We start from the raw sequence: 18,753 nt of genomic DNA on the forward strand, positions 1-18,753 counted from the left end.
CTTTGTTGTAACAAATATAAATGTTCTATTGAAAGGTGGATGATCAGAAGAATAAAACTGTCACTTCTCCTGGAAGACTGGTTGGACTCAATGTCTTCAGTCAGTTTTATTTAGGAGGCTATCATGAGTATACTCCAGAACTCCTACCAAAGGGATCCAGATTTAAGAACAGCTTTCAAGGTAAAGATTATACTGTTTTCAATTCCTGTTAAAACATGTGTCAGATTGTTTCAGTTGTCAATGAAATAAGGATCTAAAAACTCTGTCGTAAAAGGAAACAAACTAGAATATATTTGGCTGAAATTCCTGTGGCTTTTTCATTATTACCTTGTGGTGACTAAAAAACGTAATGCAAGAAGAAGCTTTGCTAAACATTTTTAACACTTTCTGTTTCTCATAAGAACAGAAGTTTGACATGTTATCATTTCTTTTTATCTGCCCCTGTTCTATTGTATCATTCCAAAACAGTTTCGTTTCACTATGGCAAAGTAATTTAGATTCTTCTCCCAACTAGTTCTAGCCATTGTCACTGTAAGTACTGGTTTGGGTAATAGCTTTCATGCTAAAGGCTCCTTTCTGATAAGGTATCATAAAATCTGAATTTATTTTTTTTTCTCTGGCATTATGTTTTTTCCTTTGGACAGGTTAGGTGTCTATAATGTCTGTAAGGAATATTTCAGCTATTTATATAACAGATGATAATTCCTACCTCTAACCTTCATATTTTAAGCTCTGTAGAAATCTAAATTCAACTTCTACCAATTGGATCAGCAGTGAAGCAAAGGATTTGCTCACATCACTTGTTTATATGCATTCCTTAGTTCTATAGAAAAAATGTGCTCTATATTTGTTAGATAAACTTCAATTTATTTTAAACACCTTTCACATGAAAGTAAAACGTTTTATTATAGCAGAGCAAAGTTTGAGTTCCTAGTTATGAATCAGGGGTGCATTATGAAAGGCAAGTATGGCAATAAAATTCACTTTCATACACCAGTACACTCCATTGCCACTAAGATTGCCTAACTGCCTCTTTTCTAGCCATCACCTTACTTTTTCTTATTACAACATCCCCAAATTCGAGTTCATGAAGACAAGCATAAAAGTACAAACTTAAATCCATCTGGTTTTGTCCTAGCTGACATCTATGAATTTAGTAACTCATGTCCTAATTCCAGTTTCAAAGGATAAATCCAACAGTATAGTAATTTTCTAAATGTAAATTCTCCAATATGATCCTTTATTCCAAGGGTAGTTCATGATTTCTGGATGCCAATGTATGCAAATGAATCCTCAGAGCTTCCAAGTTTCTAGGAGATGCCCTTCTTTCGTGTTTTGTTGTTGTTGTTGTTGTTGTTTTGTTTTGTTTTGTTTTGTTTTTAATAGATATATAATCTCAAGGTTTGGTCTTATGACAATGCAAATCATAGAATGATGACAAAAATGCAAAATATTTCAAAGCTCAGATACTCTTAGTTATCATTACTATTGATCAATTTTTCTTACTGTTTAAAAAGAAGGCTCTACCTCAGTATTTTTTTTTTAATGTAGCACATAAACAGTTTTCTCATTGTCCCTGTCATTCACAGTTTTAAGTTTCTTATATTTGGTAATCAATTTCATGCTCTTGTTCCCAGTATCATCTTGTGTCTGTTCTCCAGATCATATTGACATTGAAGGAAGCTACATTTCCCTACAACTGATTTCCCATGACCTTTTCTCATGTAGTCAGCTTCTCATTTGTTCTTCTAACTCAGAAGTCTCCCCAGGTTCAGCTCTCAGCCCTCAGGATCAGAAATAAATCTTCATAGTCCTCCAGAGGGGGAACTGCAATATCATTAACATAAAGGAAAATTTGTAACCACTGTACTTCAGCCAATCTGGAGCTGTAGGGAGTCCACATAAAAACTCTGGAAGTAACAAGATAAATTTGTCTAGCATATAGTTGATTAAAACCCTCAGACTTTTGGAAAGCTTCTGTTGGCTGCTTTTAAAGACATGATTTATTAAAACCATTTTGCTTCTAATAGCACAGTGTACCTCTCCTTTTATAAGCAATCACTATTGGATCAAGAAACACTGAGAAGGTCAGCCTTGCTGCTGCAGACCCACTGCCCCCAGTAACAGCTTGCAATCACTCAGGATTTTCCTCTGTACAGCTACTGTTTCAGACCATTTGCTCATGCAAGGTTATGTGCCTTTAGCAGTTGTTATTGAATTTCCATAGGAGAGGATGGAACTGAAAATAAATGTCTTTATTAAACGATATAGAAGGAGTATACTCATAATTCTTTCGATACTATACTCGTAAGTCCTAATTTACACTGTGTTCATTGGTCTCAAAAGAATTGTACTACAAAGCAGTGGGTGCAAACATTTTTCTACTTGTCAGTAGAGGAAATGTTTATTTCTTCCTTCACAATGGAAACGCTACATCAGGACCATGACTTCCTCTAGCCTCATGCAAAGTAGCATTTCTCTATCAGTTTCTCAGGACTTTTATTGATCCCCACTTGGCCATTGCTCCTCTAGCAAGGCAGCAAGCAGGAAAATGAGAAGACGATAGAGATCAAAGCTAAGGTTGCAGCCTAGACAGGGGACTAGCAGGGAGGAACAAGCTTTAGGTCCATTCTTGTGTACAAATTGTTATGTCTTGATGGTATCTTACGAAAAGGGAAGAGTTTGTCATCACGTATGAGCACTAAGTCCAAAATGCATGCATGGCTTCAGAGATGGTGTATCTGCATGATGATTGTCCCCTCAGGATCTAAAAGAAAGGAACTTGTCATCTGTGAGGTGCAAAAGCAAGACAAGAACAGACAAGGAGAACATTATGACATTAGGTATTTGGGTACAGGTTAAAATTAAAGGTTTGTAATAGTGCAAGATAAGCTACAGGGAAAACCAGACAAAAAGCCAAAATCATGCTTGCATTTCTATGACTATACTAAAGGAGAAACCTTTTCTGACCTTTTGTTTGAGGCAGCCACAAAAGGAGCAGACATCATTTAGGATCTGGTGAAAAATAGTGGCAGATATTGTTGTTAGTAGGGGAGACAAAGAAGGAAGGGATCTGTTTTGTGAGCTCTGTTTGACTGAGGTGAAAGCTATACGTTACATTTAGAGTAAAAAAGTCATAAACAGAAAGGTCCAAGTGTGGTCTAAGGAGCCACTAGACTAAAGACTACAATACTACTACAGAGGTAGTAGTGCATCCTCTGTGAGTTCACTGTCTTGCTGCATCTGCTTTCAGCTAACTTGCATCAAACTCTGATCTTTGGGATCAAACTGAGTTCAACTCACAAATTCAGAAGCTTCTTTTGAGTTCGTCCTGCAAACTTGGCTGTGACAGAAAACCTCTCCACTATTCAGAATAGTTGGCAGTTTCTCATTAAGAGGCCCAGAACTGGCAGAGTAAAGGGAATTCACGTCTGAAAGAAGGCACATTCATCAGCTGATCCCTCTGCAGAAGTTTGTGTAGTGCTTGCTTGAGTCCTTCACCTGCATCCTACTGACTAACAGTTAGAAGAAATAAGAAAATTAAATGAAAATCTCAACTGAACTCATAAAGCTCTGCCAAAATACGCTCCAGTAATTACTGTATGCTGTGTTTACAAATGCTCAGAAGCTGTTTCTAACCTAGGTGTTCTGCTGGTACGATCAAACTAGTCATTGTCACGAATGCCAGTTTATTTTCCATGGTGACCTTCCCAGTTCTTGGGTACTCACTGTGCTTTCCATTGTTTACACAGAGCACTGGGCTGCTTTTTCTCAGCACTCTAGCAAGACTCATGAGAACAGAACATGCTTTATCTACTACTGATAAACAGATGAAACATCAGTTAGGATTTACTGAGTATGTGGTGGCCTAAAACTAACACTGTTAAAAGCAAAAGAGGGATGTAATATGAAGATTGCAAATAGTCATCAAGCTAGGTTTGTTTTAAATTGCTTAATATGAGTTTTTAAATTACCAGTTATGTGGCAGTATAAACAGAACTACAAAGTGTGTGTAATAAGGAAAAATCCTAAGAAAGCAAATTTGTCTAATGTTGTTCTAACAGTTGTTAAAATACTTGTTTTGCTACATTTTGGTCAAAATAAATTATGATTCTTTATATATATATATATATTTACATATATATATATATTCATATATATATATATTTATATTTATATATATATATACACCTTCAACAGAATAGTCTGATAATATAAAGTCTCACGGCATATTTTCCAAAAGTGAAGGGGAAAAAAAGAAAAAAAAAGAAATGCAGAGCTAAAATGAAGATATCTATTTCAGTATCTAGATTATCTAAAGTGGATGTATTTGTTTTTCATAGCTTCTATTGACCTTCCTTCCTTAATAATTCTCTGAGGGAATAAAAAGCTACATCCTACTTTACGGGTTGTATAATTTGTCATTATGTCATTTGTCATTATGTCAAATATTTCTAAACCCAAGCTTGAAAATGTTGATCATCAGTAAATGAACTCAAACAATATTGCTACAGAAGAAGATGGCTTATTACATAAAGCTAGGTCCAATGAACTAGTGTTCAATGAATGTTCATGTGAGAATGTAAATTATGAATAGTATATTAAGATTTGTAAAGCTATTCTGGAAACATGACTTCAGACTGTGAAAATCACACTTTTCTTACCCTATTGAGCTATTAAGGGTCAACAAATAGTTGTGTCAGTGGAATGTGAAATGACTGCTGTTCTCTATTACTCCTTTGTATAAAGATAACACAATCTGAGGGAAAAGTCTCAAAATTATATGTAGTCAAAGTATTTTCAAGTCAACCATCTTGATAAATGTTCCAATATTTTTAACAAGATCAGAATTATATCAATAAATACTAAGGCACAAAGCAGTTATCTTTTTCTATAATTGTCACATAAGTAATAATTAATTTTGAATTCCCTGACTGTGAAACAAACAATGGAGAAAGTCCATATGTTCTTGATATCTTTTATAAACTGAAGAAATACCCATTATTGTAGAAATATACAAAGATAAATATAAATAAATATATAGAAATACCTCTGCAATGTGGTCTAGGTGAATCTGCTTGGCAGGTGGATTGGGCAAGATGATCTCCAGAAGTCCCTTCCAACCTCAACTGTCATTCGGTGATTTTGTATTGAAAATTTATTTTGTCTTTCAGGTACAAGTTTGTTTCTTAAGTGATTTCAGTGGATCATGAAAAAAAATATATTGTGAATTGAAAAAAGAAATTTGATTATTTGCAGTCTTCATGTCATGCCTTTCTGCCACTTTTAATGTTAAACAGGGAGCCTCTGGCATGCACTGTTCAATACCTACAATTCTCAGGATTTTGAACTCTGTGGGAATTCACTGTATTTCAACTAAATTATATAAATCAGATATAGAAAATTCTTTTTTGCACTGTTTAAACCCACTGTTAAGTGGGTTTAAGTCTGATTTTTAGTTTCAAATGGTATACATTAATGTATATTTCATTTAGGATAACAATGTATTAGCAAATTAAAAAAATGTCAGTGTATGGATCTAGTTACTGACATTCAATTATCTCTATAGATGAATTCTAACAATTGTCATATATTTGGTCTGTGTCAATCCCCATTTTCCCAAACAATTATTAGGTGTATTTAGGGGTGCCATAATGTTGGCACTAATACTACATTAGTATTTTGGATGCACCTATACTATTCTGGAAGCTAGTAACAGTTCGGTGATACAGCTGTGGATACACTAGGTTACTTGTCCACAGAACAAAGGAACAGGCTCTGGTACTGCTTACCTTACTATTATAGATGAAAATTTTTAATCATTTTCTGAGAGCAAGGGCCTACAGGAGCAGCATATACACTCTGTCAAATGTTGTGGTCATGTGTGATAATGATCTCTTTGTAACAGAGACTGAAGCATTTACCTGAGGAGGGGAGAATCTTGGTCTTCCCCTGAAGGAGTCCATTTTAGCCTAAAGAAATTCAAGTCCACATTTCCTCACTGCATTAGCCAATGCTCTCTGAATTCTTACATATTTTACATCAAACAGACTTCTTGTGCTCTATCCTTGTTGTGTTTTTGTTTGTTTGTTTGTTTGTTTCTTTTATCTGATGTAGATGCATTTCTGTAAGAGCATGCATGTGTAAGCACAAAACTGCACCCACATCACTCCTTAGTCACTGACTCTGCATTCTGTCTATTCCTTGAGAAATTACTTCCGTTGTTTTACCTATTGTTAATGAAGGATCTTACAATCTCACTCATTTCCTGAACAGAAAGTAGCCAGCATAGCTTTAGCTCTTGGAGATGGTATGATTGTCTACACATTGAAGACATTCTGGTGGAACCCGTTCAGTGAGGGATGACTGTGTTCTGTTGTTTGGTTTGTTATGTCTCCCTGTGTCTGTTGTAAACTCCACTTCTTTCTCCTTTCTACTTCTAAGGTTGCATTTTTGATGTTCAAGTTCGCAACAACGTGAATCAGGAGTTTAAATCACCAGGGAGTCCAGAAGGTCACCCTAATTCAGGTCGCAGTGTTGGACAATGTAAAGATTCCCCGTGCAGTTTAATAAAATGCAGAAATGGTGGCAAGTGTGTGGAAAGTGGCTCTACTGTTTAGTAAGTATGAAAAAACTTTTTTCTAGGTTACAACATAGACTGATCAGTAGACCTAATAACTGTGCTAATTTAATTTCTTGATAACTGAAGTCTCCAGAAACCTATCATCTTATTGGAAAGGTAGAAAACTGTTGAACATTTTTCTTCCTTTCTAATAACAGAAGAAAAAATATAATTTTAATCTTACATTAATAAAATCAAAACCAAAGTTTAAAAATTATTAGGACATTTGCTGAGGGTCTGTTTTAAGAAGCTGCATGGACTGGTCAAGCTCCTCTGAAAGTCACTGGCATCCAGACTTACCACAGAATGTGTGGATAGAACTAGATATGTAAGAAAGGCATTTAATTAAACTAAGTAGCATCCTAGATATCAGAGAACAAAATAGAAAAGAGGGGAGCTTGAACATTGCCTGAACATGGCTGGTAGACCAAAAAAAAAAAGTATTTTTTATTTGAGAACCCCTTTCTGGAGTAAATCATTGAATGTCTAATATTGGAAAGTTCTGAGCCAGTATAAATCATAGGAACAATCTTACTGAGCATCTGTGTGTAATTCTCTGCTGCTCAATCTCTCCCTAATATACACAGGTCTTTTTGCCTCCAGTTATCATTTATGTGGATATTTTGCTTTCTCTCAAATGCACCCTCATGCCCTTCTCAACTGTTCTTTCACCATTGCCTTTCCGGATCTGCTGTCTGGCCTGCTCATGTAAGGCCTTCTTAATCCATTCCATACAAAACAAGGCAGGTTAGTAAGGATCTTATGTCAAAACTGTTTGAACTAGGTCAGTTCATCATATGAGCTGTTCAGCTGGCTGATCAATCAGATAATAAGCGGTGATGGGGCGGAAAGGTCTTCAGCTGGCACAAAAGATAAGTCTTTCATGCCTTATCACTAAGTTTAGATGGATCTTTGTGTCTAGTCTGTAAGGCACAAAGAAGAAAGTGAATTTGCAGTTCCAAACTGCTGCTATGTGTCAACATTTCCATTGTAATAAATCTTGTTTCCAAACTTTGTAACTCAGCTGTAAAGCCTTCGCTGAGGAGTGCTATTGATTTTAAAAGCATCTGCCAAGATTAATGTCGTGGTTTAACCCGACCGGCAGCTAAACACCACGCAGCCGTTCGCTCACCCTCCCCCCTCCCTCTCTGGGACGGGGGAGAGAAATGGAAAGTGAAGCCCGTGAGTTGAGATAAAGACAGTTTAATAAGACAGGAAAAAAAAATAACAAAATAATAATAACAATAATAATAATGATGATACAATGGTGATAATACGAAAGTAATAATAGTATGTACAAACAAGTGATGCACAATGCAATTGCTCACCACCCGCTGACCGATGCCCAGCCTAACCCCGAGCAGTCCGGCCCCCTCCCCCCGGCTAGCCACCCCTATATATTGTTTAGCATGACGTCAGATGGTATGGAATACCCCTTTGGCTAGTTTGGGTCACCTGTCCTGGGTCTGTCCCCTCCCAGCTCTTACTGCACCCCCCAGCCTGCCCGTTGGCAGGACAGAGCAAAGGCTGAGATGTCCTTGGCTTAGTATAAGCACTGCTCTGCAACAATTAAAGCATCGGGGTGTTATCAGCACTCTTCTCATTCTAAGCCAAAACACAGCATTCCACCAGCTACTAGGAAGAAAATTAATTCTGTGCTAACTGAAACCAGGACATCTATCCACCCCTTATTCCATACCATTTATGTCATGCTCAGGTTACACTCTTTTCCATACATTCTAATTAGTCACCTATAGTAATCATGGTAGTGATAACATACAGTATAATATACTATTTAACATGGTGCAATTCAGTTCATGGGCTATTCTCACCCAGTATTAAATCTCCTTGAGGTACACACCGGACCTCTCCGTTCTTTTGCATTACCCACCAAGTATATCCAGGTCCCTGAGCGAAAACAATTCCACGAATAGGTTTGCCTTTTCCTGAGGCAGGAGTAGCCCAGACTGTTTTACCCAGCATATTTTTTACATGCACTACAGGAACTTTATCCCCATCTACAGTACGTAACAGGTTTGATTGGGCAGGTCCAGCTCGGTTGGTAGATCCCCTAGTATTGACTAACCAAGTGGCCTTTGCCAAATGCGTATCCCAGTTTTTGAACGCCCCAGCGCCCATTGCTTTCAAGGTAGTCTTTAACAGGCCATTGTATCGTTCAACTTTCCCGGAGGCTGGTGCATGATAGGGGATGTGATACACCCATTCAATACCATGTTCTTTGGCCCAAGTGTCTATAAGGTTGTTTCGGAAGTGAGTCCCATTGTCTGATTCTATTCTTTCTGGGGTGCCATGTCGCCATAGGACTTGCTTTTCAAGGCCCAGGATGGTGTTCCGGGCGGTAGCATGAGGCACAGGATATGTTTCCAGCCATCCGGTGGTTGCTTCCACCATTGTAAGTACGTGGCGCTTGCCATTGCGAGTTTGAGGGAGTGTGATGTAATCAATCTGCCAGGCCTCTCCATATTTATATTTCAGCCATCGTCCTCCATACCAAAGAGGCTTTGACCGTTTGGCTTGCTTGATTGCAGCACATGTTTCACAGTCATGAATAACCTGTGCTATAGCGTCCATGGTCAAGTCCACCCCTCGATCACGAGCCCATCTGTATGTTGCATCTCTACCTTGATGGCCTGAGGTGTCATGGGCCCATCGGGCTATAAATAATTCACCTTTATGCTGCCAATCCAGGTCCACCTGAGCTACTTCAATCTTAGCAGCCTGATCCACCTGCTGGTTGTTTTGATGTTCTTCAGTAGCCCGATTCTTGGGCACATGAGCATCTACGTGGCGTACTTTCACAGCCAGGTTCTCTACCCGAGCAGCAATATCTTGCCACAATGCAGCAGCCCAGATAGGTTTGCCCCTACGCTGCCAGTTGTTTTGCTTCCATTGCTGTAACCATCCCCACAGGGCATTTGCTACCATCCATGAATCGGTGTAGAGATAGAGAACTGGCCATTTTTCTCGTTCAGCAATGTCTAAAGCCAGCTGAATGGCTTTCACTTCTGCAAACTGACTCGATTCACCTTCTCCCTCAGCAGCTTCTGCAACTCGTCGCGTAGGACTCCATACAGCAGCCTTCCATCTCCGATGCTTCCCCACAATACGACAGGACCCATCAGTGAACAGGGCATATTTCTTTTCATTCTCTGGCAACTGGTTGTACAGTGGGGCTTCTTCAGCACGACCCACCTCCTCCTCTGATGATATCCCAAAGTATTTGCCTTCTGGCCAGTCCATGATCACTTCCAATATTCCTGGGCGACTGGGGTTTCCTATTCGAGCCCGCTGAGTAATCAGTGCAACCCACTTGCTCCATGTAGCATCAGTTGCATGATGCGTAGAGGGGACCCTTCCCTTGAACATCCAGCCTAGTACCGGTAATCGGGGTGCTAGGAGGAGCTGCGCTTCAGTACCGACCACCTCCGAAGCAGATCGAACTCCTTCATATGCTGCCAATATCTCCTTTTCAGTTGGAGTATAGCGGGCCTCAGATCCTCTGTATCCCCGACTCCAAAACCCCAGAGGCCGACCTCGAGTTTCCCCAGGTTCTTTCTGCCAGAGGCTCCAGGTGGGGCCGTTCTCCCCGGCTGCAGTGTAGAGCACATTCTTTACATCTGGTCCTGTTCGAACTGGCCCAAGGGCTACTGCATGGACTATTTCCTGCTTGATTTGTTCAAAGGCTTGTCGTTGTTCAGGGCCCCATTCAAACTCATTCTTCTTACGAGTTACTTGGTAGAGTGGGTTTACAATCAGACTGTAATTTGGGATGTGCATTCTCCAAAACCCCACAACACCTAGGAAAGTCTGTGTTTCTTTTTTGTTAGTTGGTGGAGACATAGCTGTTATTTTGTTGATCACATCCATTGGGATTTGACGACGTCCATCTTGCCATTTTATTCCTAAAAACTGGATCTCCCGTGCAGGTCCTTTGACTTTATTTTGTTTTATGGCAAAACCGGCTTTCAGAAGGATTTGGACTATTTTCTTCCCTTTCTCGAAAACTTCCTCTGCTGTGTCACCCCACACAATAATGTCATCGATGTACTGCAGGTGTTCAGGAGCTTCCCCCTGCTCTAGTGCAGGCTGGATCAGCCCATGGCAAATGGTAGGGCTGTGTTTCCACCCCTGGGGCAGCCTATTCCAGGTATATTGGACTCCCCTCCAAGTGAAGGCAAATTGTGGCCTGCACTCTGCTGCTAGAGGGATGGAGAAAAATGCATTAGCGATATCAATTGTGGCGTACCACTTGGCTGCCTTCGATTCAAGTTCATACTGAAGTTCCAGCATGTCCGGCACTGCAGCACTCAGTGGTGGCGTGACTTCGTTCAGGCCGCGATAGTCCACTGTTAGTCTCCACTCGCCATTAGACTTTCGCACTGGCCATATGGGACTATTGAAAGGTGAATGAGTCTTGCTGATCACTCCTTGGCTCTCCAATTGACGAATTAGCTTATGGATGGGAATCAGGGAGTCTCGGTTGGTGCGATATTGCCGCCGGTGCACAGTTGTGGTAGCAATTGGCACTTGCTGTTCTTCGACCCTCAGCAACCCCACAACAGAGGGGTCCTCTGAGAGACCAGGCAAGGTAGATAATTGTTTAATGCCCTCTGTCTCTAAGGCAGCAATACCAAAAGCCCACCGGAACCCTTTTGGGTCCTTGCAGTATCCTCTTCTAAGATAGTCTATGCCAAGGATACATGGAGCATCCGGACCAGTCACAATGCGGTGCTTTTCCCACTCATTCCCAGTCAGACTCACTTCAGCCTCCAATACAGTCAACTGCTGAGATCCCCCTGTCACTCCACAAATATAGATGGGCTCTGGTCCTTTATAGCTCGATGGCATTATAGTACATTGTGCACCGGTGTCTACTAAAGCCTTATACTTCTGTGCGCGTGATGTGCCAGGCCATCGAATCCACACAGTCCAATAAACTCGATTGTCCCTTTCCTCCCCCTGGCTGGAGGCAGGGCCCCCCTAATCCTGGTCAGAATCTTCCTCGTTTCTGTGTTTGAAGGACTGTCTGCTGGAAGTTGGAGCAGCAAACTTTTCGGAGAATCCCTTTTTCCTGATTGTTTTCTTTTGCAACTCACGTACCCGTGCCTCTAGGGTCGCGGTAGATTTTCCATCCCACTTTCTCATGTCCTCTCCATGGTCTCGTAAGTAAAACCACAGGGTGGCACGGGGTGAGTACCCACCATATCGTCTTCCTTGTGTGGGTGAACGCCTACCCCTGACAGCTGAGACACTGCTTTGTACAGGTGCGAAGGAGAATAATCTCTCTTCAAGTTGGTGAACCTTTTCAGAAAGTTTCTCCCAAGTGTTCTCCTTTGGTCGGTGGGCACTGGTTGGTTCAGGTGGGGAGGACAATAGATTCTCTTCAAGTTGGTGAACCTTTTCAGAAAGTTTCTCCACAGCTGAGACGCAGGCCTGTAAGGAAGAGGAGAGACTTTCTTCGTACTGCCGGAGTTGTTTAGCCGCTTCACCCACTGTGGGTTCCTCATCCTCTTTCCAGGCCATTATTGCCAGTGAGCTGGCATATGATGATGGTGCACTCCGTACAAACTTCCGCCACATGGGTCGTGTACACTTGACTTCATCTGGATCTGTGGATGTTTGTTTGAGGTCTGGATCCTCATAAATCACTTCCCGTACGGCTAATTCCCTCAGGTACTGGATTCCCTTCTCCATAGTGGTCCACTTGCCTGGTAGACATAAAATATCTTCCTTGAAGGGATACCTTTCCCTCACAGCTGAGAGGAGACGCCTCCAGAGGCTGGTGGGTCGTGCTCCATCTGCAATTGCTTTGTCAATGCCGGCGTCTCGAGCAAGGGATCCCAGCCGCTTGGCTTCCCTGCCGTCTAATTCCACACAATTGGCTCCAGAGTCCCAGCACCGGAGCAGCCAGGTGACAAGCTGCTCACCTATACAGCGACCAAAATCTTTTCGCACATCTCGTAGCTCGCGCTCGTTTAGGCTTCGGGTAGTTACTGTTGCTCTTTCGGCATCCTCATCTTCCTCCTCCTGAATCCTTGACGGCCCAGCGTCGTCATCATCTTCGTCATCTCTATACTTAGTTTTGGCAGAAGCCTTACCTGGATTGGCAGAAGACTCTCTGCGTTCTAAACGACTTGAATTTCTATACCATATTTTCACCTTCTCTACAGGGGCAGCTTGCACTGCTACTGCTCGTTTCTCTGACTTTGTTACAGGGTCTGCCACAGGGGTTGGAATGCCCTCTGCAGGGTCAACTTGCACTGCTACAGCTCGTTTCTCTGACACGGCCACAGGAGCTGGAGCGGCTACAGGAGCTGGAGCAGTTGCAGGAACCGGAGCTGTAGCGGCTACAGAAGCTGGAGTTAGAGCTGGAGCAGTTGCAGGAGCTGGGACTGGAGCAGCAGTAGGAGCTGGAGCTGGAGCAGTTGCGGGAGCTGGGACTGGAGCAGCAGTAGGAGCTGGAGCTGGAGCGGCTTCAGGAGCTGGAGCTGGAGCGGCTTCAGGAGCTGGGACTGGAGCAGTTGCAGGAACTGGGACTGGAGTAGCGGCCGGAGCTGGAACTGGAGCGACTGCAGGAACTGGGACTGGAGCAGCTGCAGGAGCTGGAGCTGGAGCAGCTTCAGGAGCTGGGACTGGAGCAGTTGCAGGAGCTGGAGCTGGAGCAGCTGCAGGAGCTGGAGCTGGAGCAGCTTCAGGAGCTGGGACTGGAGCAGTTGCAGGAGCTGGAGCTGGAGCGGCTGCAGGAGCTGGGACTGGAGCGGCTGCAGGAGCTGGGACTGGAGCGGCTGCAGGAGCTGGGACTGGAGCGGCTGCAGGAGCTGGGACTGGAGCGGCTGCAGAATCCACCGTAGGGGTCACAGTGGCCGTTGGATCTGTCACAGGGTTTGGAGTGGCCGCAGGGTCTGTCACTAAGTTGACAGCAGTATCAATGGCAGCTCGATAGGCATGAGCCAGGCCCCAGCACGTTACAATGATTTTCAAGCATTCTGCCAGTTTTTGAGGATTTTGCCATTGTTCAGGGGTGAATTTCCAACACACTGGGGGTGCCAACTGCTCTAGATGCCTGCCCATATCCACCCACAACTATACTGCCTCCGGGCAGATCTCCGGATGAGCTTCATAAGTAGTTGTTTAACTTTAAGCAGAATCTGAAGTGCATTCATGAGGCAGAACAACAAGACTATGGTATTCTGAGTATTCCAGAAATATTCAATATCTTGGAGAGCTATTGTGACAAGCTCAGGGGATAAGAGGGTGGTGAAGGAGGAAGGCAGAGTGACCCAGGAGGATACAGGGGTGGTGAAGGAGAAAGGGAGAGTAAGCAAGTAAGGAAAAATATCCTCCCCTTTCCCCTCCACAGATTGACTCTCTAATGGAGAAAAACAATAGGTATAATTGCTAATAGTTCCCAAGATGCTGTTTCCAAAGTACAGAGTCCACGATGTTACTGAGTATAAATACCAAGTTAGAGTCATGACCAGATATCTTATCGTCTCATAAGCCATTGCTATAACACTTAGTACCATAATGGTCTGAAACCAGGGCCCGGAGAGGAGAAACAACACTACAGAGAGCAAATACGGAAAATAATGTACTATAATACTCAATTTGGAAAACAGGCGCAGCAGAGTTGTGATTAAAGCAATCAGCATCATGACAAGTGACTATTAAGCAGGTCTAATCCTTACACCAATTTTAGTTTAACACACTCTGATCAGATCTGCCGTTATCTCAACCTTTCGGGCCCCACGTTGGGCGCCAAAAAGACTGTCGTGGTTTAACCCGACCGGCAGCTAAACACCACGCAGCCGTTCGCTCACCCTCCCCCCTCCCTCTCTGGGACGGGGGAGAGAAATGGAAAGTGAAGCCCGTGAGTTGAGATAAAGACAGTTTAATAAGACAGGAAAAAAAAATAACAAAATAATAATAACAATAATAATAATGATGATACAATGGTGATAATACGAAAGTAATAATAGTATGTACAAACAAGTGATGCACAATGCAATTGCTCACCACCCGCTGACCGATGCCCAGCCTAACCCCGAGCAGTCCGGCCCCCTCCCCCCGGCTAGCCACCCCTATATATTGTTTAGCATGACGTCAGATGGTATGGAATACCCCTTTGGCTAGTTTGGGTCACCTGTCCTGGGTCTGTCCCCTCCCAGCTCTTACTGCACCCCCCAGCCTGCCCGTTGGCAGGACAGAGCAAAGGCTGAGATGTCCTTGGCTTAGTATAAGCACTGCTCTGCAACAATTAAAGCATCGGGGTGTTATCAGCACTCTTCTCATTCTAAGCCAAAACACAGCATTCCACCAGCTACTAGGAAGAAAATTAATTCTGTGCTAACTGAAACCAGGACAATTAATTATACTTGCTTTCCCTCATGTACTTCCTCCTGTGTTCATTTATTAACATATATTTACTTCTTTTTTTAAAAAAAGAAAGAAGTGCTGATATAAAATGTCTGAAAACAATGACTGAAAACACTGTGGACAGCAAGACAGATAAGAAGAGAGGCTTTACACTGTGGAGCCTCTGTGTATGTCAATTCTTCTTCAAAACAACAAAGACCTGTCCCTTCTGTGTAATACAAAGAAAAGAGTTTGCATACTTGTCAAGCTAAAAACAAGCTCCTAAATGTGTACTGGAGAGAGAATTAAACGGTAATTGGTTTTGTTGCCCCTGAGACAAATCTTTATCAGTAAGAAAACCTGTACAAAACTAGCATTTCTAAAGCTTGCAAGGCTTTACTTACAATTTAGAAAATTCACCCTTGATATGTAGCATGCAATTCCCCTCTCCATTCCCCTTAAAAGCATCTTGATATGCTCTTAAATAAAGCAATGAAAGAAACGCTTTAAACATCCTGAATAACAAGGTATAATTTGGAATTGCTTTCTGACTGTTGAGCTATAGGTATGTCTCAATTATTGGACTTTGCAGGTTCCTTCCAGAACTATTAAGTCCTTGGCATCCAGTGTGTTTGATCCTTCTGAGGAAAAAGAAAGGCAAATGGCACCCTTTCCATTTACAGGGTTGTTAGAGGAGACACAAAAACAAAATTGCAACAAAAAAATAACAAATGTAGGCTGAAGTATGCCCCTCCCATGTGCCCACCTACACCAACCTACGTCCTGGCTTCAGGAACTTACTCAGCACTGCTAAGTCATCTTCTGGCCTGCAAGGTACACAGAACCACCACCAGCAAGACCTAGGGAACATTTGGAAAAGGAGTGACAGGCTAGAGCAGCAGCTGGTGATTGGGCTACATTGGAAGCTTGATATTGTAGGCAAAGTTCTTTTTCATCATTATAGTTTCATAATGTTAATTGCAGATTTGTTTAGGAATTGTTTTAAAATGTGGGGTGTTTGCTTTTAGAGGGGTGAGTTGTTTGGTTTTAATCTGTAGTGACCGCCTACTGAATTATAATCCTGCCCTCATATTTCACAGCAGCTAGGTTGTCGCAGATAATACATATATATTCATGCATGTACCAGTAATTGCCACCTTCTCCTCACAAAGCAACAACAATAACAACAAAAAGCCAAAGAGGCCTGGATATAGCATGCATATGATTTTTGCCAATGTATAGTAGCTATCAATACTGTCTTGCTTTTCTCAGGGGGAACTTCTCTCCATTTTCATATCACCTGTGTTCCTATGAAGAGCAGAGTCCCTGAGGGAACTGTTTTTGTGTTCAAGTATTTTTCTCCTGAAATGAGATCTCTCCAGTTTTTCTTGCTGTTTTGAGCTATTTTTAAGTCCTGTTTCCACCACTCTGCCAGAAACTGTGCAGCGCCATTAAGCTGTAGATTCAGTTGCTACAGGGATAATGCTTTGATTTAAATAGAAGCAGAAATGTACAGCATTAAAATTTACATTCTGTCCAGCAACAGAGCAGAACTACTATGTATTAACAAAATTAAGAGGAAATATTTGAATAGTAAAATGAAGAACTTTATGTTCAAGGGGCAATAATATACTCCATTATTTTGTTTATGGCAATTACATCCAATAAGATTGTCTATGAAGTGTTATAGCTATTGTTTGTTGCTGAAGTGAGAGGAAAAGTATGTCTTCTGTGTACTCTGAACAGAACATCACACATAATGGGTAGGATTCGGTTGGTTAATATAAGCCTGTAATGGCACTTTAGGTACCTCTGAGTAAACCATTTGGCCTTCAGCTGCAGCTTTGAAGAGTTCAAGACTTGCACAAGTCTTCTGTCATATCTCTTAGGCACATGTGGATTTCTCATAGCATTTCAAATAGCACTAGCCACTTAGGTTCGGGAAATTAAATCATAACTCTATATAGTGCAGAGATACCCCATAAGGTAAGCTGGTGTAGTTTCATTATTAGGTTGAATTTGATTAGAAACAGTTGTCAGTTCAAGGACAGAAACAATTTTCAATGAAACGACACAATTTTATAGTTTGTAAGGAAAAAAGCATTTATCTATCCAGTTGTTATACTTTACATCAATAAAAGTTTTTACTTTTTTGGGGGGGTGGATTTGCTACCTAAAAATTGTCATCTAATTTGGCAGATTTAGTAGAAAATTTTTGCAGACTTCCATGGTACTCTTTGTTTAAATACTATTAATTTTCTTCCAATCTTAATTGCTCCATGCTGTTTTTGCCTTATAGCCTGAAGATTAACCGTTTTTCACTAATGCTTTAGTTTTCCATTGCCTTAGTGTAAAGCCACTTTTATTAAAAGATCTCCGTTGTTTAGCATCTTTCGGTTCCAATACAATATAAACTTAAGAAATATATCCAGAAATGTCCAGTAGCTTGGGTGGCTAATATAGGCCTGTATAAATTCAAGAAACCATGCAGTATCTGAGATATCCATATGTTTGCAAATGTAATACAAGACTTGCAGAGACCAGTGTCTTCTCTCCTTGAAGAGACCAGTGGAAAAGTAGTTGGAGACCAGATGGGATACCCCTGGGAAGTGTTAGTTGGCAGCAGACATCTGCCTAGTCTCAGTTGGCCTACCTGATTAGGTAAATTAATTGAGCCTCTCATCTACATTGAATAGATACACATCTTAAACATAGACACCTACTCTCACATACACCTGCACATATTCAGGTGTCTAAATCTGCAGGGCTGAATCCCTTCTGTTATAAGAAGATTTGTTTGATTTGACATCACTTTTGTATAACTATAGAAAGTTACAGGTTTGTTAGCATTGAGCATGACATTTTAAACTTGATATTCTCTATGTTTAATATGAGAATGCTCTTGGTTTAGTATAGGAAACCAGATTAGATATAAGCAAACATTCCAATTTCTTCACAGAAATCCTTTAGTACCTTTTATTATTTCCCAATAAGGTTCAGTAAATTCTTCTAGTTTGATAAGGATTTTATGTAGTAAGATACCAGCATATTACTTTTATTGTATATAAAAAGTGAAATTAATTTTCATGATTTTTTTAATGTTGCCAAAATTTTCATATAACACATTTTGGGTTTATGTCATCAACAGTGCTTCTTGTCCCTACTTATGCAGAAACTGTGTTACTTATTTGAGAGCTGACTTTGGGTTAAGTACTGGACTTGGAGCCTGGAAAGCCTTTCTGTGAACAGTGTGTGACACTGTTAAGCATTTGAGAAGAAACAAACAAATTGATATTAAATTAAACCATAATTGAACTTCCTAAACAGAAAGATTACAAAACTCTAAATAATATCTGAAACTTCCAGATTCAAAAGTGATCTTTTGTTTTATTTCTCCATGAGCTGTGAATTTGACAGTTCTTGCTTCCTGACTTGGCCCATCTTTGTCATATATATACACTGTGCAGTGCACCCTATTAAGAATCGTTTGGAAAAACTAAGACAAGGAAAAAGAATTATCCAATTTCCTCAAAGTCACACTATCAAAGTTATAAGTGAGGGCCTTCCTATCCTTTCTCTACATAAAAATATGATATAGAAAAATTAGAGGCATTTTGACAGTTTTCTTGAGAAACTTAATAGCTGAGACACAGAGGAATCAATTTAATCCATATTGTTCAAAAACCCTTAAAAAGGAAAGTATCTTGCGGTGAGATTTAGCTCCTAAAACACATAAACTTAACAGTTAAGCTAAA

General features: G+C 41.1%; 1 protein-coding gene across 1 annotated transcript in view; it reads left to right on the forward strand.

Annotated features, from left to right (window-relative positions):
* Positions 1–18,753, forward strand: part of EYS (eyes shut homolog) — an 836,985-nt gene that overhangs the window by 791,301 nt on the left and 26,931 nt on the right. The window contains exons 43-44 of the mRNA XM_032185496.1: positions 36–180; positions 6,445–6,619. Coding sequence (XP_032041387.1) covers positions 36–180; positions 6,445–6,619 — 320 coding nt within the window. The remainder of the gene's footprint in view (positions 1–35; positions 181–6,444; positions 6,620–18,753) is intronic.

This window comes from Aythya fuligula, chromosome 3 (assembly GCF_009819795.1).
Source record: "Aythya fuligula isolate bAytFul2 chromosome 3, bAytFul2.pri, whole genome shotgun sequence".
NCBI lineage: Eukaryota > Metazoa > Chordata > Aves > Anseriformes > Anatidae > Aythya > Aythya fuligula.